Source organism: Pristis pectinata, chromosome 8, assembly GCF_009764475.1.
Source record: "Pristis pectinata isolate sPriPec2 chromosome 8, sPriPec2.1.pri, whole genome shotgun sequence".
Lineage (NCBI taxonomy): Eukaryota > Metazoa > Chordata > Chondrichthyes > Rhinopristiformes > Pristidae > Pristis > Pristis pectinata.
Window position 1 is genome coordinate 26,317,071 of NC_067412.1, and position 16,890 is coordinate 26,333,960.

Consider the following 16,890-nt stretch of genomic DNA (forward strand, 5'->3'; position numbering starts at 1 on the left):
CTACATTCTCCTCATCCTGATTTGTTTTCTTCAGAATTTGAAGCCTAGATGTTTGAGCTCATGGAACTTCATTTCAAAATATCTGGAAGACTAAAACAGAGAGCTAATTATTTTCTTCATGTGATTTGCTATCAAGTATTTTACTGTAAGGCCACAGTTTGTGACCCAATACCATTGCATGTATGCAAGCACACACTTCATGATATAAAAAGGAGGAAGTTCTCTGGGTTGTGTTTTAAATTGAAAGCAAAAAAGTGACATCAAGCATCACCTATGTGCATTACTACTTCATCTTGTGTACACTACTCTGTACAAATAAATGACCACATGCAATATCTACCTCCCAAATAACATTAATTTCTCACCTAGTACCTTACTCTCTCATCTGCAGAGGAGGCAGTTGAGTGAACTACTCTGTAGTTATGCACCTCTACAATCAACTGTTTTTAGCTCCTTAATGCTTTCTAATGATAAGTTATCAAGTGAATTCAGGCAGAGTAGAACTTCACATGGCTCAACCATGGATTGAGAATTGGGACTTCTTGCTTTGGCCTTTGCTTCAATTCCTTCCTGGAAATTATTTGCGAAATTGGCTGGTTTTCTTTGTTGTCTTACAGTCTTTAGAATCTTGTGATGGTTTTTTCTCACCTTTTCACATCTCCACATTATCCCAAAATGACAACAGTGTATCTCATGTCATTTAAAGACAGCAGTGCATTACTATCTTTTCCTCACTGTTGGGAAATGTTTTAATCAGTTGAAAGCCTATGGTCAAGCTCAATCAGAATGAAATAAAATGACAAAATGAAACTTGGAAATGTGCAATAATTAATATAACATTTAGAAAGTAGAAAGAGAAATTACTCATTTAGATACAACTTTTGCAGGTTTCTAACCAAAACTATATAACCATGGGGAATTGTTTGTATTGATAGACTGGTATGAAGAATGTTAAACAAAATAGAACACAAGATGCTGGAAATGCAACAGCATTTACAGTTTCATTATTGATTTCCAGCATCTGCAGAATTTTGCTTTTAAGTGCTGAATAAAATATTTTGCAGGTTTTAAACTGTGCTGAAAGTTAGTTTTTATATATTTTTTAAAAAGATAGGGTTGGTTACAGAGAATAACTGAAAAGTGGATTCCTTGTCAGTAACCCAGTAGAACAGTTATGTCTTAACCTAGTTGTAAACTACCTGATTTATTTTAACAGGTACTTCTGTCATCCAGTTGTCATGATAATCTCTTCCCTGACTTCCTCCCACTGAATTGTTTCAGTAGTTTAATACCAAATCAGCAAGACGTTAATATATTTCCTTCATTTTAAGCCAAGATTCTGAAGCTTCTAAATCAGAATGATGGAACAGAGCACTATTTACCTTCATTCCATCTTCCTGTACCACACAAAAGAATAGTGACTGACCTGTTGAAGGTTAAACCAGTTTCAATATAGTTGCTGCAATTAGTTGATTAGAGACAAGCCAAACTATGTATGTATGTTTGTCTTTTGTCAAAAAGAATAGATATAGGAAAAGAATACTTCTGTGTACCTCCAGGGCTGTAGAATATTCAGAATATCAGCATAGATTTGTACCCAGCATATTTTAAAATATAATGTTTAACAGTATTGCATGGCTGATGCATTGTTCTGTAATAAAATCAAAATACATTACAGATTCTCAACAGGCCTATTAGTATCTGATTATAATTGTGGCATCCAGTGCTCCCAGTGACTTTAATAGGTGAATGAATTCCTCAGAGTGAAACTGAATGATCAGCAGGGCCTCCTTGATCCCTTTTCCAGTAATTTGGACTGTCTGTTGTAGCAAGTAGCATCTGGACCAGGGTCTGCTGTGATGCTCCACATCTTAAAATAACTCATCAGTGATTGTCATTGTAGCATGCATAAAGTATGGCCACTTAGGTAGGCCACTGGAGAGCAGCCTAGACCTATGGATCCATATCTTCGTGGAGCCTCCAGGAGAGGAGCAGATAAAACTGATGGAAGTAATATCAATGAAGTAACCAAAATGGGAGGGAAGTAGTGTTTTGATTATGTGTAGTAAAATCTGTAATCTACCATTGAATACATTGATGTGGATGCTGCACATAGTAATCAAGGAATTGCTCTGCATTGTGTAATAATATTACACAGCTGAATGTAGTGATTAATTATGTGCAAAGCCTTTAAAGTCTCAAAGTTGTACATTTTGTTCAGCAATTATTTGATGAGGAGAGATGGAATGTCTGAATTTTTTTACTTTGAATAATCATTTTGGATCTTAATGGTACAATTTCACGCCTTGAAGTTGTTTTGGTAATATCCCAGAGTCTGTACAATGCAGTATATACAAAGCAGATGCACATCGAATATTAGATTTACTTTTTGGGAAATACCTAAACAATCATGAGATCATTAGATTGAAGGTATCAGATCTCAAATTTGTGACAGATTGAGCAATTAAGTAACAAGGTTCTTTTTCCTTTATTGTAAAAATATTGCGTTCTAGAGATTTCTTGTTTATTTAGGGTATGTCCAAAGAAGTCTGTCAGAACACTCTGCTTCTCTTTCCCATTCAGTTATTGAGGAAGCACATTCCCAATTATGCTTTTATATCAAAGGCTTGTGCAAGTAATTGATGAAACATTTTTTATTTTATCTTGTACAGACTTAATATTATGAACTGCTTTAGATTTTTACTCTCTTCTCTGCAGCCTCTTTTATTTAAAAAATGAGGAATTTCACTTTGATGTCGGCAGCCAGTAGCACTGACTGTTTTTATGTGGCACCTCAACTTGCGGCACTGTGGAATTGTATGAAAAAAAAATAAGCAGCATTAATAACAGACAACAAGCACCTGCATGTGGATGGTTAGTGCAGGAGAGACACTACTGAGTGTCAAAGGATCCCACTGAGGCAGTTTGGCACTTATTCTTCAGCAATGGAACCATGTTTGAATTTAGTATACAATGGATCTATGAACATAATAAGTAAAACTGTTTTTCAAAAAAAAACTTTCCGTGGATACATTTGCATTTTATTCTGGATGTATGTTTAATTAGGCTAAAGAGAGAGGAGCCATTCTGCTTTTATTAACAGCAATCTGAATGTGATTTTAATGTAACTGAGGGATGTTAATGACGGGCTAAGTTTGAAAGTTTTTTTTATTTTAAGAAAAAACAGGCACTGTTCTTTGTGTTTCTTTTGATTATCACGTTTCTGTTCATGGTTATCCACAATATGAAAAATGGCTGCAAGACTGGAGAGGAAGTTCTCTGATACTCTCTTCAGCATTGGTTTTTAATGACCATTAAGAATATGTATTAAAGAATAATCTTTACATGCCTTTCCTGTTGTTTGTTTTCCTTTATGTGGATCCAGCCATTTTGAATTACAAGGTTTGAAATGGCTGCTTAGGTCTAAATGGTGAACTAGCTGGAATTAGAAATCTCTATAAACACCAACAAAGTAACTACATGGTAAAGAAAGCACTGTTTACATCAGGGTAAATGCTGGATTGATGTAATAAGTTGATTAACATTTGGCATCATGAAAGCTTGATAAATGATGCAATATTTTCATAGAATCATTGCAATATACAGTATAGCCTAGAAGGACTGTTTTCAGCCCATTATGTACGTCAGTTAAGGATAATGGAGACTTGTTCCTAATTTACAACACATGATTCTTGACCAAAAGGTGATAGTACATCAATTGCTCATGGAGGTATGTTTCACATGTGATGGAAAACTTCACCTCTGCAGCTCTTTTGGGCAGTGGGTTACAATCCCCAACCACTGTCTTTCCAATGTTTAGGTGAAAAAAAATCCGCAACTCTCCTCTAATTTCACTTATTTGCTCAAATGCTTATTGCTTTGCTAAAGAAAATAGGTCCTTCCTATTCACCCTATTTGAGCCTCATAATATACCTCTACCTAAATCTCCCTAATTTTGTCTTAAAAGGGGGAAAAAAACTTTCGTCGTGTTTAAAAAAAAACTCCAAACTGCAAATCCCTGACTCTCTGCTATCTTTCCAATAATGGGGTTGACCAGAATAGTCCACAGTACTTTAACTATTACTTTAGCTTTTACTTCATACACTTGTAGCACTGTATCTCTACAAGTTATGGATTTGACCATAAAAGTAAAGTATTATGCTTACTTGCCTCATGCTGCCTTGGTGCCTGGACATCCTATTTTATTATATGTGGCTCTGCCTTGTTTTCCCTCCTCAGATCCATTACCAAACACTTATTAGTTTCCATTTGCCACGCTTTTACCTGCTTGACAAATCCATTGATATTTCTCTCCAATCTACATCCTTCCTCACTATCAACCATGTAACCAATTTTGTATCTCCAGACTTTTTAATCTAAATTATTGATATGCAACCATGTATATATAAAAAAATGCAATTTTGTTATTGAATTCCCTTCTCTGCTTTGACACTTATTTACTTTGAGGAAACGACTTCAAACCCACTTTTGTTAAATCCCATCTGTGATATAAAATTGGCCACACCCCATTCAAGGATTTTTACTCCTAGTCTAACCTTGTTCTCTTTGCATAATAATCCTAGATCTAACTGAATTATCACTACCACAAAAATGCTGTCACATTGACATGCTTTCCAATTACTTAGCTTAGTTTCCTAAAACTGCCCCCCCCCCTTACTGAGTTTGCTATGTACTGATTTTTATTTTAATGTTCTCTTGAATGTACTTTAAGAATTCTGCACTCAGCTTTTTAGACTGTTTCTGTCTTGGGTACTATGTTCTATGTTAGAGTAGATGAAATCCACTTGTTGTTGCACCTCTAGAAATTTGCCTATACATTTGCTCTTCTACATGTCTGACCAGTAGTACACTCCTAGCAGTGTGATATTTTATTTTTGTTCCTCAGTTTAACCCAGGTGACTTCTTTCTAACACCACCTCACAGATGTAACTGTTTCTTTAATTAACATTGATCTGTTGTTGTTACTTGTTCAACTTTATAAAATCATGTGGAAATAACTCTCAAAATCAGTGATGGGTAGCAGGACAAATGGAAGGTGAGTGATCCTGAAAAGAAAACTATAATTTGAAAAAAGCTACCTGATGCTGGCTCTGTGATTAGAGTTGATTGAGTCATACAAACTGAAAAAGGCCTCTCAGCCCATCATTTAATTCACTTCAACCCCCCAAACCACCAAATGACACATCTACATACACCAGTTTACACTTTGCAGTTTACAGCAATTTACACCAGTCTGTTAAGCTACCGACCTGCATGTCTTTGAGATGTGGAAGGAAACGAGCATCCAAAAGAAACCACACAGGTAGCACTGAAGTTCAGGATTGAACCTGGGTCACTGGAACAGAGTGGCAGCGGCAGCAGCTCTATGAGCTGCACCAAGGTGTTGTTCTCTCATTCACCATGTAATTCCGATTTAGGCTGTGCCTTGTAGGAACTCATTTCAGCATGAGTTATCTTTTTGCAATGGTTTTATAATTCAAAGCATTACTGCATTTTCTAACCTTCTGACTCAACTGAAAATGTGTCATGTACATCATAAATATGGCAGTTTCATTGAACCAAAGCAGCACTATTGTGCCTCTTCAAATATGTTGCACATTTAACAGCATAACAAGCTAGTTTATCTTTTTCAATTATTTATATTTTACATTTATTATGATACCCAAAATTACCAAATAAATTATTTCTACTCCCCTATGTCTGGCAATTTGTGTTACACTGAAATTCCATTTTTGCTTTACTCTGATACCCTACATTTTTAATATATTTTGATCACTTGCCAAAATATTTGAGGGTTTAACTTTTTATTAACTTCAAGAGCCTTTTGTAAAATTTTAATTAGGATCTGCCACCACAATTTTCTCAAACTTTCTCACTGCAATATTGTACCTCAGCATTAGATTCACTCTCATGGAATTTATTTAATCTTAAGAATTAATAGGAAACTTCAACCTATGGTGACCATACTCCAGAACCAAAGTCATCCATATTTCAATAGGCTGCAATATGCAGACAATGCTCACATTTGTGCATGTTTAGAAGTCGAGCTCCAAGTGTTGACTCATTCAACAAAGTATATGAGGGTGGCTTTACACTCAATAGACACAAGACCAAGGTCCCTGATCAAACTGGGCATGCAAGGCTGCACCGCCCTCTGACAATAAGGCTTCACCACAAAACCCTAGAAAAGAGTATTTAAAGATCGTCCTCTAACTGGCACAAAACTCAAGGTCCATGGATCCAAGAACTACAGCAGTAGCTCAAGACACCGAAAACATTGTGCCGACACTGAATCAGCAAACTCCTTCAAATGTGCTGGAAGGATATGTGAATCAACATTATTGCCCTCTCCTAGGCCAACATCCCCAGCATTGAGGCCTCATCATTCACATGCCTGACACCAGACTCCTAAAACAGATGCTCTTTTCTGAGCTGTATGATTGGAGGTGATTACTTGTAGACAGGAAAAATAAATCAGGGATATGCTCAAAGCTTCCTTGAAGAAGTCCAACATACCCACTGATTCCTGGGAATCTCTGACCCATGACTGCTTGAAGTGGAGGAATTCTCGGGATGGTATTGAGAAGCTAGAGACTGTGCATCGTGACCCTACATAAATGGCAGTAGGAGTGCTCCACTTCACAAACTACCCAACCAGTTGCCCCACCAGTTATTTCCTGGCCCCTCTGTGGATGAGTCTGCAGTTCCCATTTTGGTCTCACTGACCATCTCAGAATCCACAAAAACTAATGGAAGAAAATCATCTCTATTATGTGGGACTACCTAATAAGAAGATGATAGATTCTGTCATTGATGTCTGCCTTCATCGTGAGGTGACTCTCAAAAATGGAAAGTGATCCGCATTTTCAACAGTCTCATTGTGGATATTTACTGTCAGGGGACTGTATTGAGTAGGGGACAGATTGGTAGAGAATCTTTGCAGGTACTTAGTGTGAGGCTTTCTCTCTCATATGCTGCAGTGATGAATCAACAATGTTTTGGAGCTTCACGTATGAAAAATAACATACGGTTTGTGTGGTGCTGCTTGATGACTGGAGGTTGCAGTGATCTTGGTTCTGAAGTGAAAATAATGCAGGTTGGATGTTTCCCATTTGCCCTGTAAATTAGATCTACAACAGGGTGAAGCTTGTTGGAGGTGACCTGATATATTGCAGGTCAGAAAGATTAAGGAATGTGTTGGAGTATTGGCAGCTTTGTGTGACACTATTCGACATTGAGATTGGGTCTATTGTGAACCCATTGGTTAAAATCACACTTTGCATGCAATCTTGTAGCCAACATGGAGTGGAGATGATTTTCTGAATTTCCCTGGGAATTTTACCATTTTGTTTACCATAGTCATTCTACCTTCAAAATCTCAGACAATTGCGCCCCCCCCCCAGATTAACAGTGCATACCTGATTACCCAAGTATCCTTTTTTGTCAAATGCATTACACTGCACCTGTTATATCATTTTAAAGTTCTTTGCAACAATCCAGAATCTAGAAACATGAACGAAATTGAGAGAGAATTTTCAGGGAATCTTCTGCAACTTAAAACTTCTTTTAATCCTAATTTTGGAAAAGTTCTAATGAAAGGTCATCAACATGAAACATCAGCTGTTTCCTTCTACACAAAAGTTGTCTGACCTGCTAAGTATTTCCAGCATTTTCTGTATTTTATTTGAGAATCTTCAGCTCCACCTCATTTCAAGTTACTTTGGGACTCAGCATGAAGTTTGAATTACAACTTTGGTATTTTTATGAAACTGAAACACAAAATTTGTAGTAGCAATGTGCCTTTAGAATATAGAAATTGATCCCTTTTGTTTTAAAATTTGCTCATGGGATTTGAGTTATACTGACTATTCATTCCCTGTCCTCATTTTCCCTGAGATCTTTTGAGTCAACTGTATGGTGGTGAACGTTGTTACGTGTAGGTCTGACTGGTATGGGGTAGCAGTAATAAGAACCAGCAGACATTCATGAGCCAGTTGGGTTTTAATGATGTTCTGGTAATCATTAGAACCCAAATGGCTTATCAACATTCCCCACCACAAAATTGACTCAAAAGCCCTCGAGGAAAATGAGAACGCTGAATAAATGTAGTTAGTATTACACAATTGCTATCTTCCCCGTGCGAAATTAGGTTGGAAGTTTACAAAATACACTTAAACTGATAGAAGTTTAAAACCAAATTAATTAAAGAAGTGTTTCTATTTCTTTCCTGACAGCCAATATGCATGATACAGGTCAAATCAATGCCTGATCATTCGGGTGATGGCTCATCTTGCACTGAGCTACAGTTTGGAATCATTAATTACGGTTTCACGCCAGAATTCCTGTTGCTCTGAATGCAAACGCTAAACTTCCTTGGAGCTCGTCTGCACCACGGTCGGGCTGTTTGGGCCGGAACTATTCGCGAGACGAAGTGCCTTCCAGCCGGATAAGGAAGAAAGTGGGGGAGAAGCAATGATTGTAGTGCGCGGCTTCTCTCGTCCCTCCGGATTTGGGGGAGACAGCTGAAGTTTCGGGGCTGCAATGTTTGGTGCCTCGGCGGAGAATCTGCTCAAACAGGCCAGGTAAAGGGCCAAGGTGTCGGGCGTTGCTCAGCGTCGACGGTGCACACTGCGCTGCAGTCTGGAAATGCAAGTATTTGCATTTCTGTAGCACCTTTCCCGACCTTTGCAGTCAACGAAATGCATTAAAGTAAGAAATGCGGAACCACTTTGGTCACCAGGAAGGTCCGTTTTCAGAGGTTTCACACAGATTTGTTTCAAAGTAAAGGAATATAAATATGGCCTCTTCATAAACACCAGATCTGAGTTTCTTTTACAAGGATGCAAGTTGGGGAACATGTTCAAAAGAGCGAGCAGAGAACATAGCATTTAAATAACTGCTACGTCCAAAACAACTTTGTTTATCGATTCTTTTCATGACAAGCAAGTAGAAAGTACTTGTTTATGCAACTCCTGCTTCCATGATAATTTTTTCCATGATAATTAAGGCATCAATTTACAATCGTTACCAGAAAATTTCCCTTCATTGTGTCATAGAGCAGAATTGATACTGAAGGAAATAAATTGTATTTTGACTTCTGTCACTGAAGGAATGTTGATGGTATGGATGATTTTTTTTGTGTGAGGGAGGAGTAGATGTGGCTGGTTTATTTAGAAGTTAAGCATATAGATTAACAAATTGTTAATTGTGTGTGCTCACGTGGGAGTTAGGAAAATGTTCATGTTAAAGTTCTTTGTTCACTATTTTAATGGAGGTGCTAGTCCTTTTGAAGTAAATGGATTGTTTCTTGTTAAACTATTTAAACAAACCAAATTCACTGAAGCAGTATGTGCTTGTACACTGTTGTAATGTGGTGTGATTTCCTTTCATCTCTGGGACTCAATGTGACATGCTACAAGTTAGTACTATTTATGTTTTTTCTGTCTGTTATCTACAAAGGCCTAAAAGGGCATTGCTATGGCTGCAAAGTATTAAAAGAAGGAAAGTGACCTTTCAGTCTGAAAATAATTTGGAACACTGGATGAAAAAGGGGAAAAAGTGAATTCTTGTAGAAACTAATCCAATAACACTGTGGGAGGCTAGAGGATAAATTGTGGAAGCCCTGGCTAAAATATTTGCATCATCGCTAGCCAAGGGTGAGATGTCGGTAGACTGGAGGGTAGTGAATGTTGTGCCTTTATTTAAGAAGGGCAGCAAAGAAAAACCTGGGAACTATAGATCAGTAAGTCTTAACATCTGTGGTAGGTAAGTTACTGGAGAGGATTCTAAGGAATAAGATATACATGCATCTGGAAATACAGGGATTGATTAGGGGTAGTCGGCATGGCTTTGTGCATGGAAGATCATGTCTTATGAACTTGATTGAGTTTTTTTGACAATGTGACCAAAAAATTCAATGAGGGCAGGGTGGTAGACGTGGTTTATATGGACTTCAGTAAAGCCTTTGATAAGGTTTCACACGATAGGCTGTTCTGGAAGGTTATATCGCATGGAATCCAGGGAGAGCTGGCTAATTGCATACACAATTGGCTTGATAGAAAGCAGAGGGTGATGGTGGAAGGTTGCTTCTCAGACTGGAGGCTCATGACTAGTGGTGTGCGTCAGGGGTCAGTGCTGGGCCCATTGTTGTTTGTCATCGAAATCAAAGATTTGGATAAGAATGTATAAGGCATAGTTAGTAAGATTGTAGATGACACTCAATAAGGTGGTATAGTGGACTATGAAGAAGGTTATCAAAAATTATTGGGGGATCTTGGATCAGCTGAATAAGTAGGCCAAGGAATGGCAAATGGAGTTTAATCCAGATAAACATGAGGTGTTTTGCACTTTGGAAAGTCAGATCTAGGTAGGACTTCCACAGTGAGCAGCAGGGCTGTGGGGAGTGTTGTAGAACAGAGGGACCTTGGAGTACAAGTACATGCTTCCTTGAAAGTGGAGTCACAGGTAGACAGGATGGGGAAGGAGGCTTTTGGCACATTTGCCTTCATAAGTCAGGGCATTGAGTATAAGGATTGGGAGGTCATGGTGCAGTTGTGCAGGATGCTCGTGAGGCTGCACTTGGAGTATTGTGTTCAGTTTTGGTTGCCCTGCTATAGGAAAGATGTTATTAAACTAGAAAGAGTGCAGAAAAGATTTACAAGGATGTTGCCAGGATTTGAGGGACTGAGTTATAGGGAGAGGTTGGACAGGCTAGGAGTCTCCTTGGAGCATAGGAGACTGAGAGATTATCTTCTAGAGGTGTATAAAATCATGAGGGGCATAGATAGGTGAATGCACTCAGCCTTCTCCCCCAGTTGTTGGGGAATCAAGAACTAGAGGGCATAGGTTTAAGGTGAGAGGGGAAAGATTTACATAGAACATAGAACAGTACAGCACAGAACAGGCCCTTCAGCCCACAATGTTGTGCCGACATAGCTAATCCATCCTACCTACAGAATGCCCATATCCCTCCATTTTCCTCTCATTCATGTGCCATCCAAGTAGGAACTTGAGGGATAACTTTTCTTAAAACATAAGGTGGTATGTATATATGTGGAATGAGCTGCCAGAGGAAGTGGTCGAGGCAGGTACAACCATTTTTAAAAGACAGTTGGACAGGTACATGGATTGGAAAGATTTAGAATGTTATGGGCTAAACACAGGCAAATGGGACTAGCTTGAATGGGGCATCTTGGTCAACATTGGACCAAGGGCCTGTTTCCCTGCTGTATGACTCTTTAATTATCAATTTGTTGTCCTTAAATCTTAATAATCCAGAATTCACAACTGTGATACAGATGAGATGGAAGTCCTTCAAAGTCTATATAAATTCAAAACAAACGTATTGTCTGAGATGGATGCTATTTATTTCATAATGTTAATGTGATCAAGATTGTAATTTGTGATTCACTTGTCTTCAAAGAGAAGTTAATTTTTGGCTAAATCTTTCAATATTGGTATTAATTAATGCAGAGGGTCATTTTTAACAAAGGAAGGCAGAATTGATCCAGGCATTTCCAGACTCAAAGGATTGAGTTGGTGGTATTTTAAACCACAAAAATGAGGGAATTTGAATCAGTTCAGGATTAAAAATGTACAGAATCCCAGCCCACTGGCTGCCGACCTTGCCTTTCACCCCACTACACCCTGCATGGAACAGATCGTTCTCTGCAATTTCTGGAGATTCCACCACCAGATGCATCTCCCCCCCCCTCTTCTCCTTTCAGCATTTCACAGGGATCATTCCTTTTGTGGTTCCCTGGTCCATTCTAATGTTCCTGTCAACCAATAACCCCCCAGCACTTTTCCTTGCAACCACAGGCAATGCAATACTTGTCCTTTCACCTCTTCCCTTCCCACTATCCAGGGACCCACTTACCAGATGAAGCAGTGATTCACTTGAACTTCCTCCAATCTAGTGTACTGCATTCAGTGTTCAGAATGTAGTCTCCTCTACACTGGAGAAACTAAATGCAGATTGGGTGACTGTTTTGCAGAGCACCTGTGTTTAATCACAGAGGTGAGCTATTACAGCGCCAGCGATTGTGGTTCGATTTCCGTCGCTGTCTGTAAGGAGTTTGTATGTTCTCTTGTCTGCGTGGGTTTCCTCCGGGTGCTCCAGTTTCCTCCCACATTCCAAAAGACGTACGGGTAGGTTAATTTGGGTTTAAAATGAGCAGCGCGGACTCGTTGGGCCGGAAGGGCCTGTTACCACGCTGTAAATAAAATTTTTAAAAATTTATTTAAAAAATTTAAAATTCTGATTCTCACTCTGACCTGTTAATCTGTGACCTTCTGTAATGTTACGATGAGGCCTAATGCAAGCTTGAGGAATAGCACCTCATCTTCCATCTGGGCACGTTGCATCCTTCTCAACTTAATATTGAATTCTACAACTTCAGGTAACGATTTTTCAGTCTTTATCAATTGGCCATCTTTAATATTGGCTCAGCTTGCTTTTTTTTCCTTGGGGAGTGGAGGACAGGTCCAGCCTGAATTGCTGGATGTGTCTCCTGCTCTCCCATTCATTTATTGACCAGATTACCTTGTTTATACCTCATCCTGTATGTTGCACCTGTTTTACCCTGTCAGAGACATTCCCTCCCCCAGCCTCCCTGCAGCATTAGAAACTTCTTTTGTCTCCTTCCCAGTTCTGAAGAGGGGTCTTTGACCTGAAATATTAGCTCTGTTTCTCTTCCCACAGATGCGGCCTGACTTGCTGAATATTTCCAGCATTTTTTGTTTTACTTTTGAACCCGCTCATTGTTTTAACTCTGAGTTGGGGCTAGATGATGAGTCCAGTCCCTGGAGGACCTCCCTTATTAAAATGTTTAACTGAAGCTGCATTTCCCAGACATTTGTTCCTGTTCATGCTTTAACTTAACCAGTCAAACTTTCCCAGATCTCAGAAAAACAAGCAGCTAAAGGGAGCCTTGGACCGTGGATGCAGAGTTGCATAGCTAGTAGAGCTGCTGCCTCAGAACTCCAGCAACTTGGGTTCGATCCTGACTTGGGTGTTATCTGTGTGGAGTTTGCCCTGTGATTGCATGTGTTTTCTCCCAGTGCACCAGTTTCCTCCCACATCCCAAAGATTATGGGGGGGGGGGGGGCGTTAGTAGGTTAGTTGGTTGCTTTAAATTCCCCTGGTGTGTAGGTGAGTTGATGGGAATGTGGGGAGAATAAAAATGGAATTAGTGTAAGTGGTGCTTGATGTGTAAGTCGGCATGGCGCACTGGGTCAAAGAGTCCGTTTCTGTACTATATGATGCAAGACTGCTGTGAGGAATTGATAAATGCCTTTGCAACATTCCTTTTTGGCCAGGAAGAATAGGAGAGTGTCCATGACCATGGGATACTCTGCCCTCTAGGAAACCTGTTACCCTTGCAAGCAACTGGACCATTCCTCTACCTCAATCTGAGCCCCACGCCCATACACCCCCTGATGTTCTCCACATTCAGTGATGTTCTCCCCATCTCCACCCCCAATCACACACATCAACATCCCTTTCTCTCTGCAACAGGCACGGTAGTGTAGTGGTTAGCGTAACGCTTTACAGCGCCAGCGACCCGGGTTCAATTCCGGCTGCTGTCTGTAAGGAGTTTGTACGTTCTCCCTGTGTCTGCGTGGGTTTCCTCCAGGTGCTCTGGTTTCCTCCCACCCTTCAAAGATGTACAGTTTAGGAAGTTGTGGGCATGCTACGTTGACGCTGAAAGCGTGGCGACACTTGTGGGCTGCCCCCAGAATACTCTATGCAAAAAGATGCATTTCACTGTGTGTTTCGATGTACGTGTGACTAATAAAGATATCTTAACTTCGAGTTTCTTTAGTCCCCTCTGACAATGACACTTACCCCACCCCACCCACAACAAAACACCCTTATCCCCAAATTCTCTTTTTCTTCTCTCCTTCCTCTACGAACTTGTGGTCTTTTTCCATTGTACTTTCTATCTGAGAACTAACCAGTGTCTCAATCAAATGGCTGTGGCCAGGAATCCTGTTACAAAAATCAAAATGTTAATATGTATTTAAATGGAATTTGTGCTTAAAAGTGAATTTCAGAATCACATGAAAGAGAACTTGAAAATACCATCGTATTTCTGTAATTCTGATTTGAAATCTGGCATTAAGTGTTGGATGAGGCTTAGTTACACCACTCTCTATAGGTGAATAGGCTGCTAATGTTCACATTGCATGAAGAATGAGCACTTGGGAAGCATTGAAAGCTGAGCAAACATACTTATTAAGAGTCAGCATCTCCAGGCAAAATAGGGAGAACTAATGGAAGAATGTAATTGTGTTTTATCAGTCATACATTTGGAAAAATGCTGATAATTTTGAAGCATAGTAATGTAGTTTCAGCCTATGAATGAAGACCAGGGTGATCAGGAAAAACAAAGAGATCTCCTCCAGCTCTGTATTTGCATATAAGGCAGCAGTTCAAAGTGAACAGGGCACTGAATTAGACCCTAGATGATTTACAATCCCACTGATGGATTTAACTTAAAAATTATGGTCTGAAAGAAATTTATTCCCATTTTAGTGCTCTAATTAATGAGATTGAGCAATATTTCTTCCTTATCCACAGCAGATTCCCCAGGAGAAGTCCAAATGTAACTGTCAGTCAGTAATTAGATAGCAAGTTGTTGTCTGGGATGAGAGTCCAACATAGACTGCTTGAAAGGTTTTTTCCCCAAAAAATCTTTCATTTATACCAGTTACAACCATAAAATCACAGCTATTTTTAAGTAGAAACCGTGAAGCAGATTTTTTTTTTGATGGGGTGGTGGGTGAAGTGCGGAGGTGTTTAAAAATTCATAAAGTTGCCAATCTTTATTTACATGATATACACATACAATCAAAACAGATACCATAAATTCAAGTGTATAAGTCTGTTTACTAGGAATTTTTGGTAGGGGACTGAAGTGTGTTTGAAGGAGTGACATATACATCAGTGCATATATCATTGAGTTCACAAACTGTGGGCCACAACATTAACTGAGGCTGCATTGAACCTACTAGGTTGCAGTGGATGTCAGCCTCTCTGATCCTACAGTGGTTAAGTTACTTGACTGGTAGCCTAGATATCCAGTCTAATTTCAAGCAAATACCACCATAGTGGCTGTGGAATTTAAATTCTGTTAAATGCTCTAAAACTTAAAGTAAAAATTGGCCATTGTAATGGTGACTGAATTGTCGTAAAAATCCATCAAGATCACAAATATCTTTCAGGGAAGGAACCCTGCCACCTTCACCCTGTCCCACCTTCATGTGATTCCAGGAATGTGGCTACACTTAACTGCCCACTGAAGTGACCTAGCAAGCCACTTGCTTGTATTATAATTGCTATAGAACATAGAAAAACTACAGCACAGTTTAGGCCCTTCGGCCCACAAAGCTGTGCCGAACATGTCCCTACCCTAGAAATTACTAGGCTTACCCATAGCCCTCTATTTTTCTCAGCTCCATGTACCTATCCAACAGTCTCTTAAATGACCCTATCGTATCCGCCTCCACCACCGTTTCTGGCAGCCCATTCCACGCACTCACCACTCTCTGAGTAAAAAAAACTTACCCCTGACATCTCCTCTATACCTACTCCCCAGCACCTTAAACCTATGTCCTCTAGTGGCCACCATTTCAGCCCTGGGGAAAAGCCTCTGACTATCTACCCAATCAATACCGCTCATCATCTTGTCTACCTCTATCAGGTCCCCCCTCATCCTCCGTCGCTCCAAGGAGAAAAGGCCGAGTTCCCTCAACCTGCTTTCATAAGGCATGCTCCGCATCCCAGGCGGCATCCTTGTAAATCTCCTCTGCACCCTTTCTATGGCTTCCACATCCTTCCTGTAGTGAGGTGACCAGAACTGAGCACAGTACTCCAAGTGGGGTCTGACCAGGGACTTATATAGCTGCAACAATACCTCTCAGCTCCTAAATTCAATTCCCTGATTGATGAAGGACAATACACCATATGCCTTCTTAACCACAGATGTCAACCTGCGCAGCCGTTTTGAGTGTCCTATGGACTCAGACCGCAAGATCCCTCTGATCCTCCACACTGCCAAGAGTCCTACCATTAATACTATATTCTGCCATCATATTTGACCTACCAAAATGAACCACTTCACACTTATCTGGGTTGAACTGCATCTGCCACTTCTCAGCCCAACTTTGCATCCTATCTATGTCCCTCTGTAACCTCTGACAGCCCTCCAAACTATCCACAACACCCCCAACCTTTGTGTCATCCGCAGACTTACTAACCCACCCCTTCACTTCCTCATCCAGGTCGTTTATAAAAATCGCAAAGAGCAAGGGTCCCAGTACAGATCCCTGAGGTACATCACTGGTCACCGACCTCCACGCAGAATACGACCCTTCAACAACCACTCTTTGCCTTCTGTGGGACAGCCAGTTCTGGATCCACACTGCAATGTCCCCTTGGATCCCATGCCTCCTTACTTTCTCATTAAGCCTTGCATGGGTTACCTTATCAAACGCCTTGCTGAAATCCATATACATTACATCTACTGCTATGTTAATACAGGAGAGGAATAACATTCAACAGACAACATTCTGTGCACCAAATTTAGGCGTGGCAAAGTTACTCCCAGCCATTTGACCTTGCAAAGTCCCCCTTACAAATATTGTCTGGATTAGGAGAGTTTAACAAAGAATAGTCAAGCAACTAGTTGATGTAGTCATACTCACAAAGTTGTACATTACAGATAATAAGCTATCCCCAGATTTGTCTTGTCCCACCACCAGAGGTGGAGCAGTGGAAAAAGCTCAGAGTCCTCAGTAATGATGTCTGATTGCTGTTGAGTTATTGTTTGATTAAATGAGATGTTAGCATTCATAAGTAGAAAG

At 39.9% G+C, this 16,890-nt stretch overlaps 1 protein-coding gene across 1 annotated transcript in view; it reads left to right on the forward strand.

Annotated features, from left to right (window-relative positions):
* Positions 1–8,224: 8,224 nt before the first annotated feature.
* Positions 8,225–16,890, forward strand: part of ap5z1 (adaptor related protein complex 5 subunit zeta 1) — a 44,248-nt gene continuing 35,582 nt past the window's right edge. Inside the window, exon 1 of the mRNA XM_052021517.1 lies at positions 8,225–8,603. Within this exon, the coding sequence (XP_051877477.1) occupies positions 8,563–8,603 (41 nt within the window). The 5' untranslated portion in view covers positions 8,225–8,562. The remainder of the gene's footprint in view (positions 8,604–16,890) is intronic.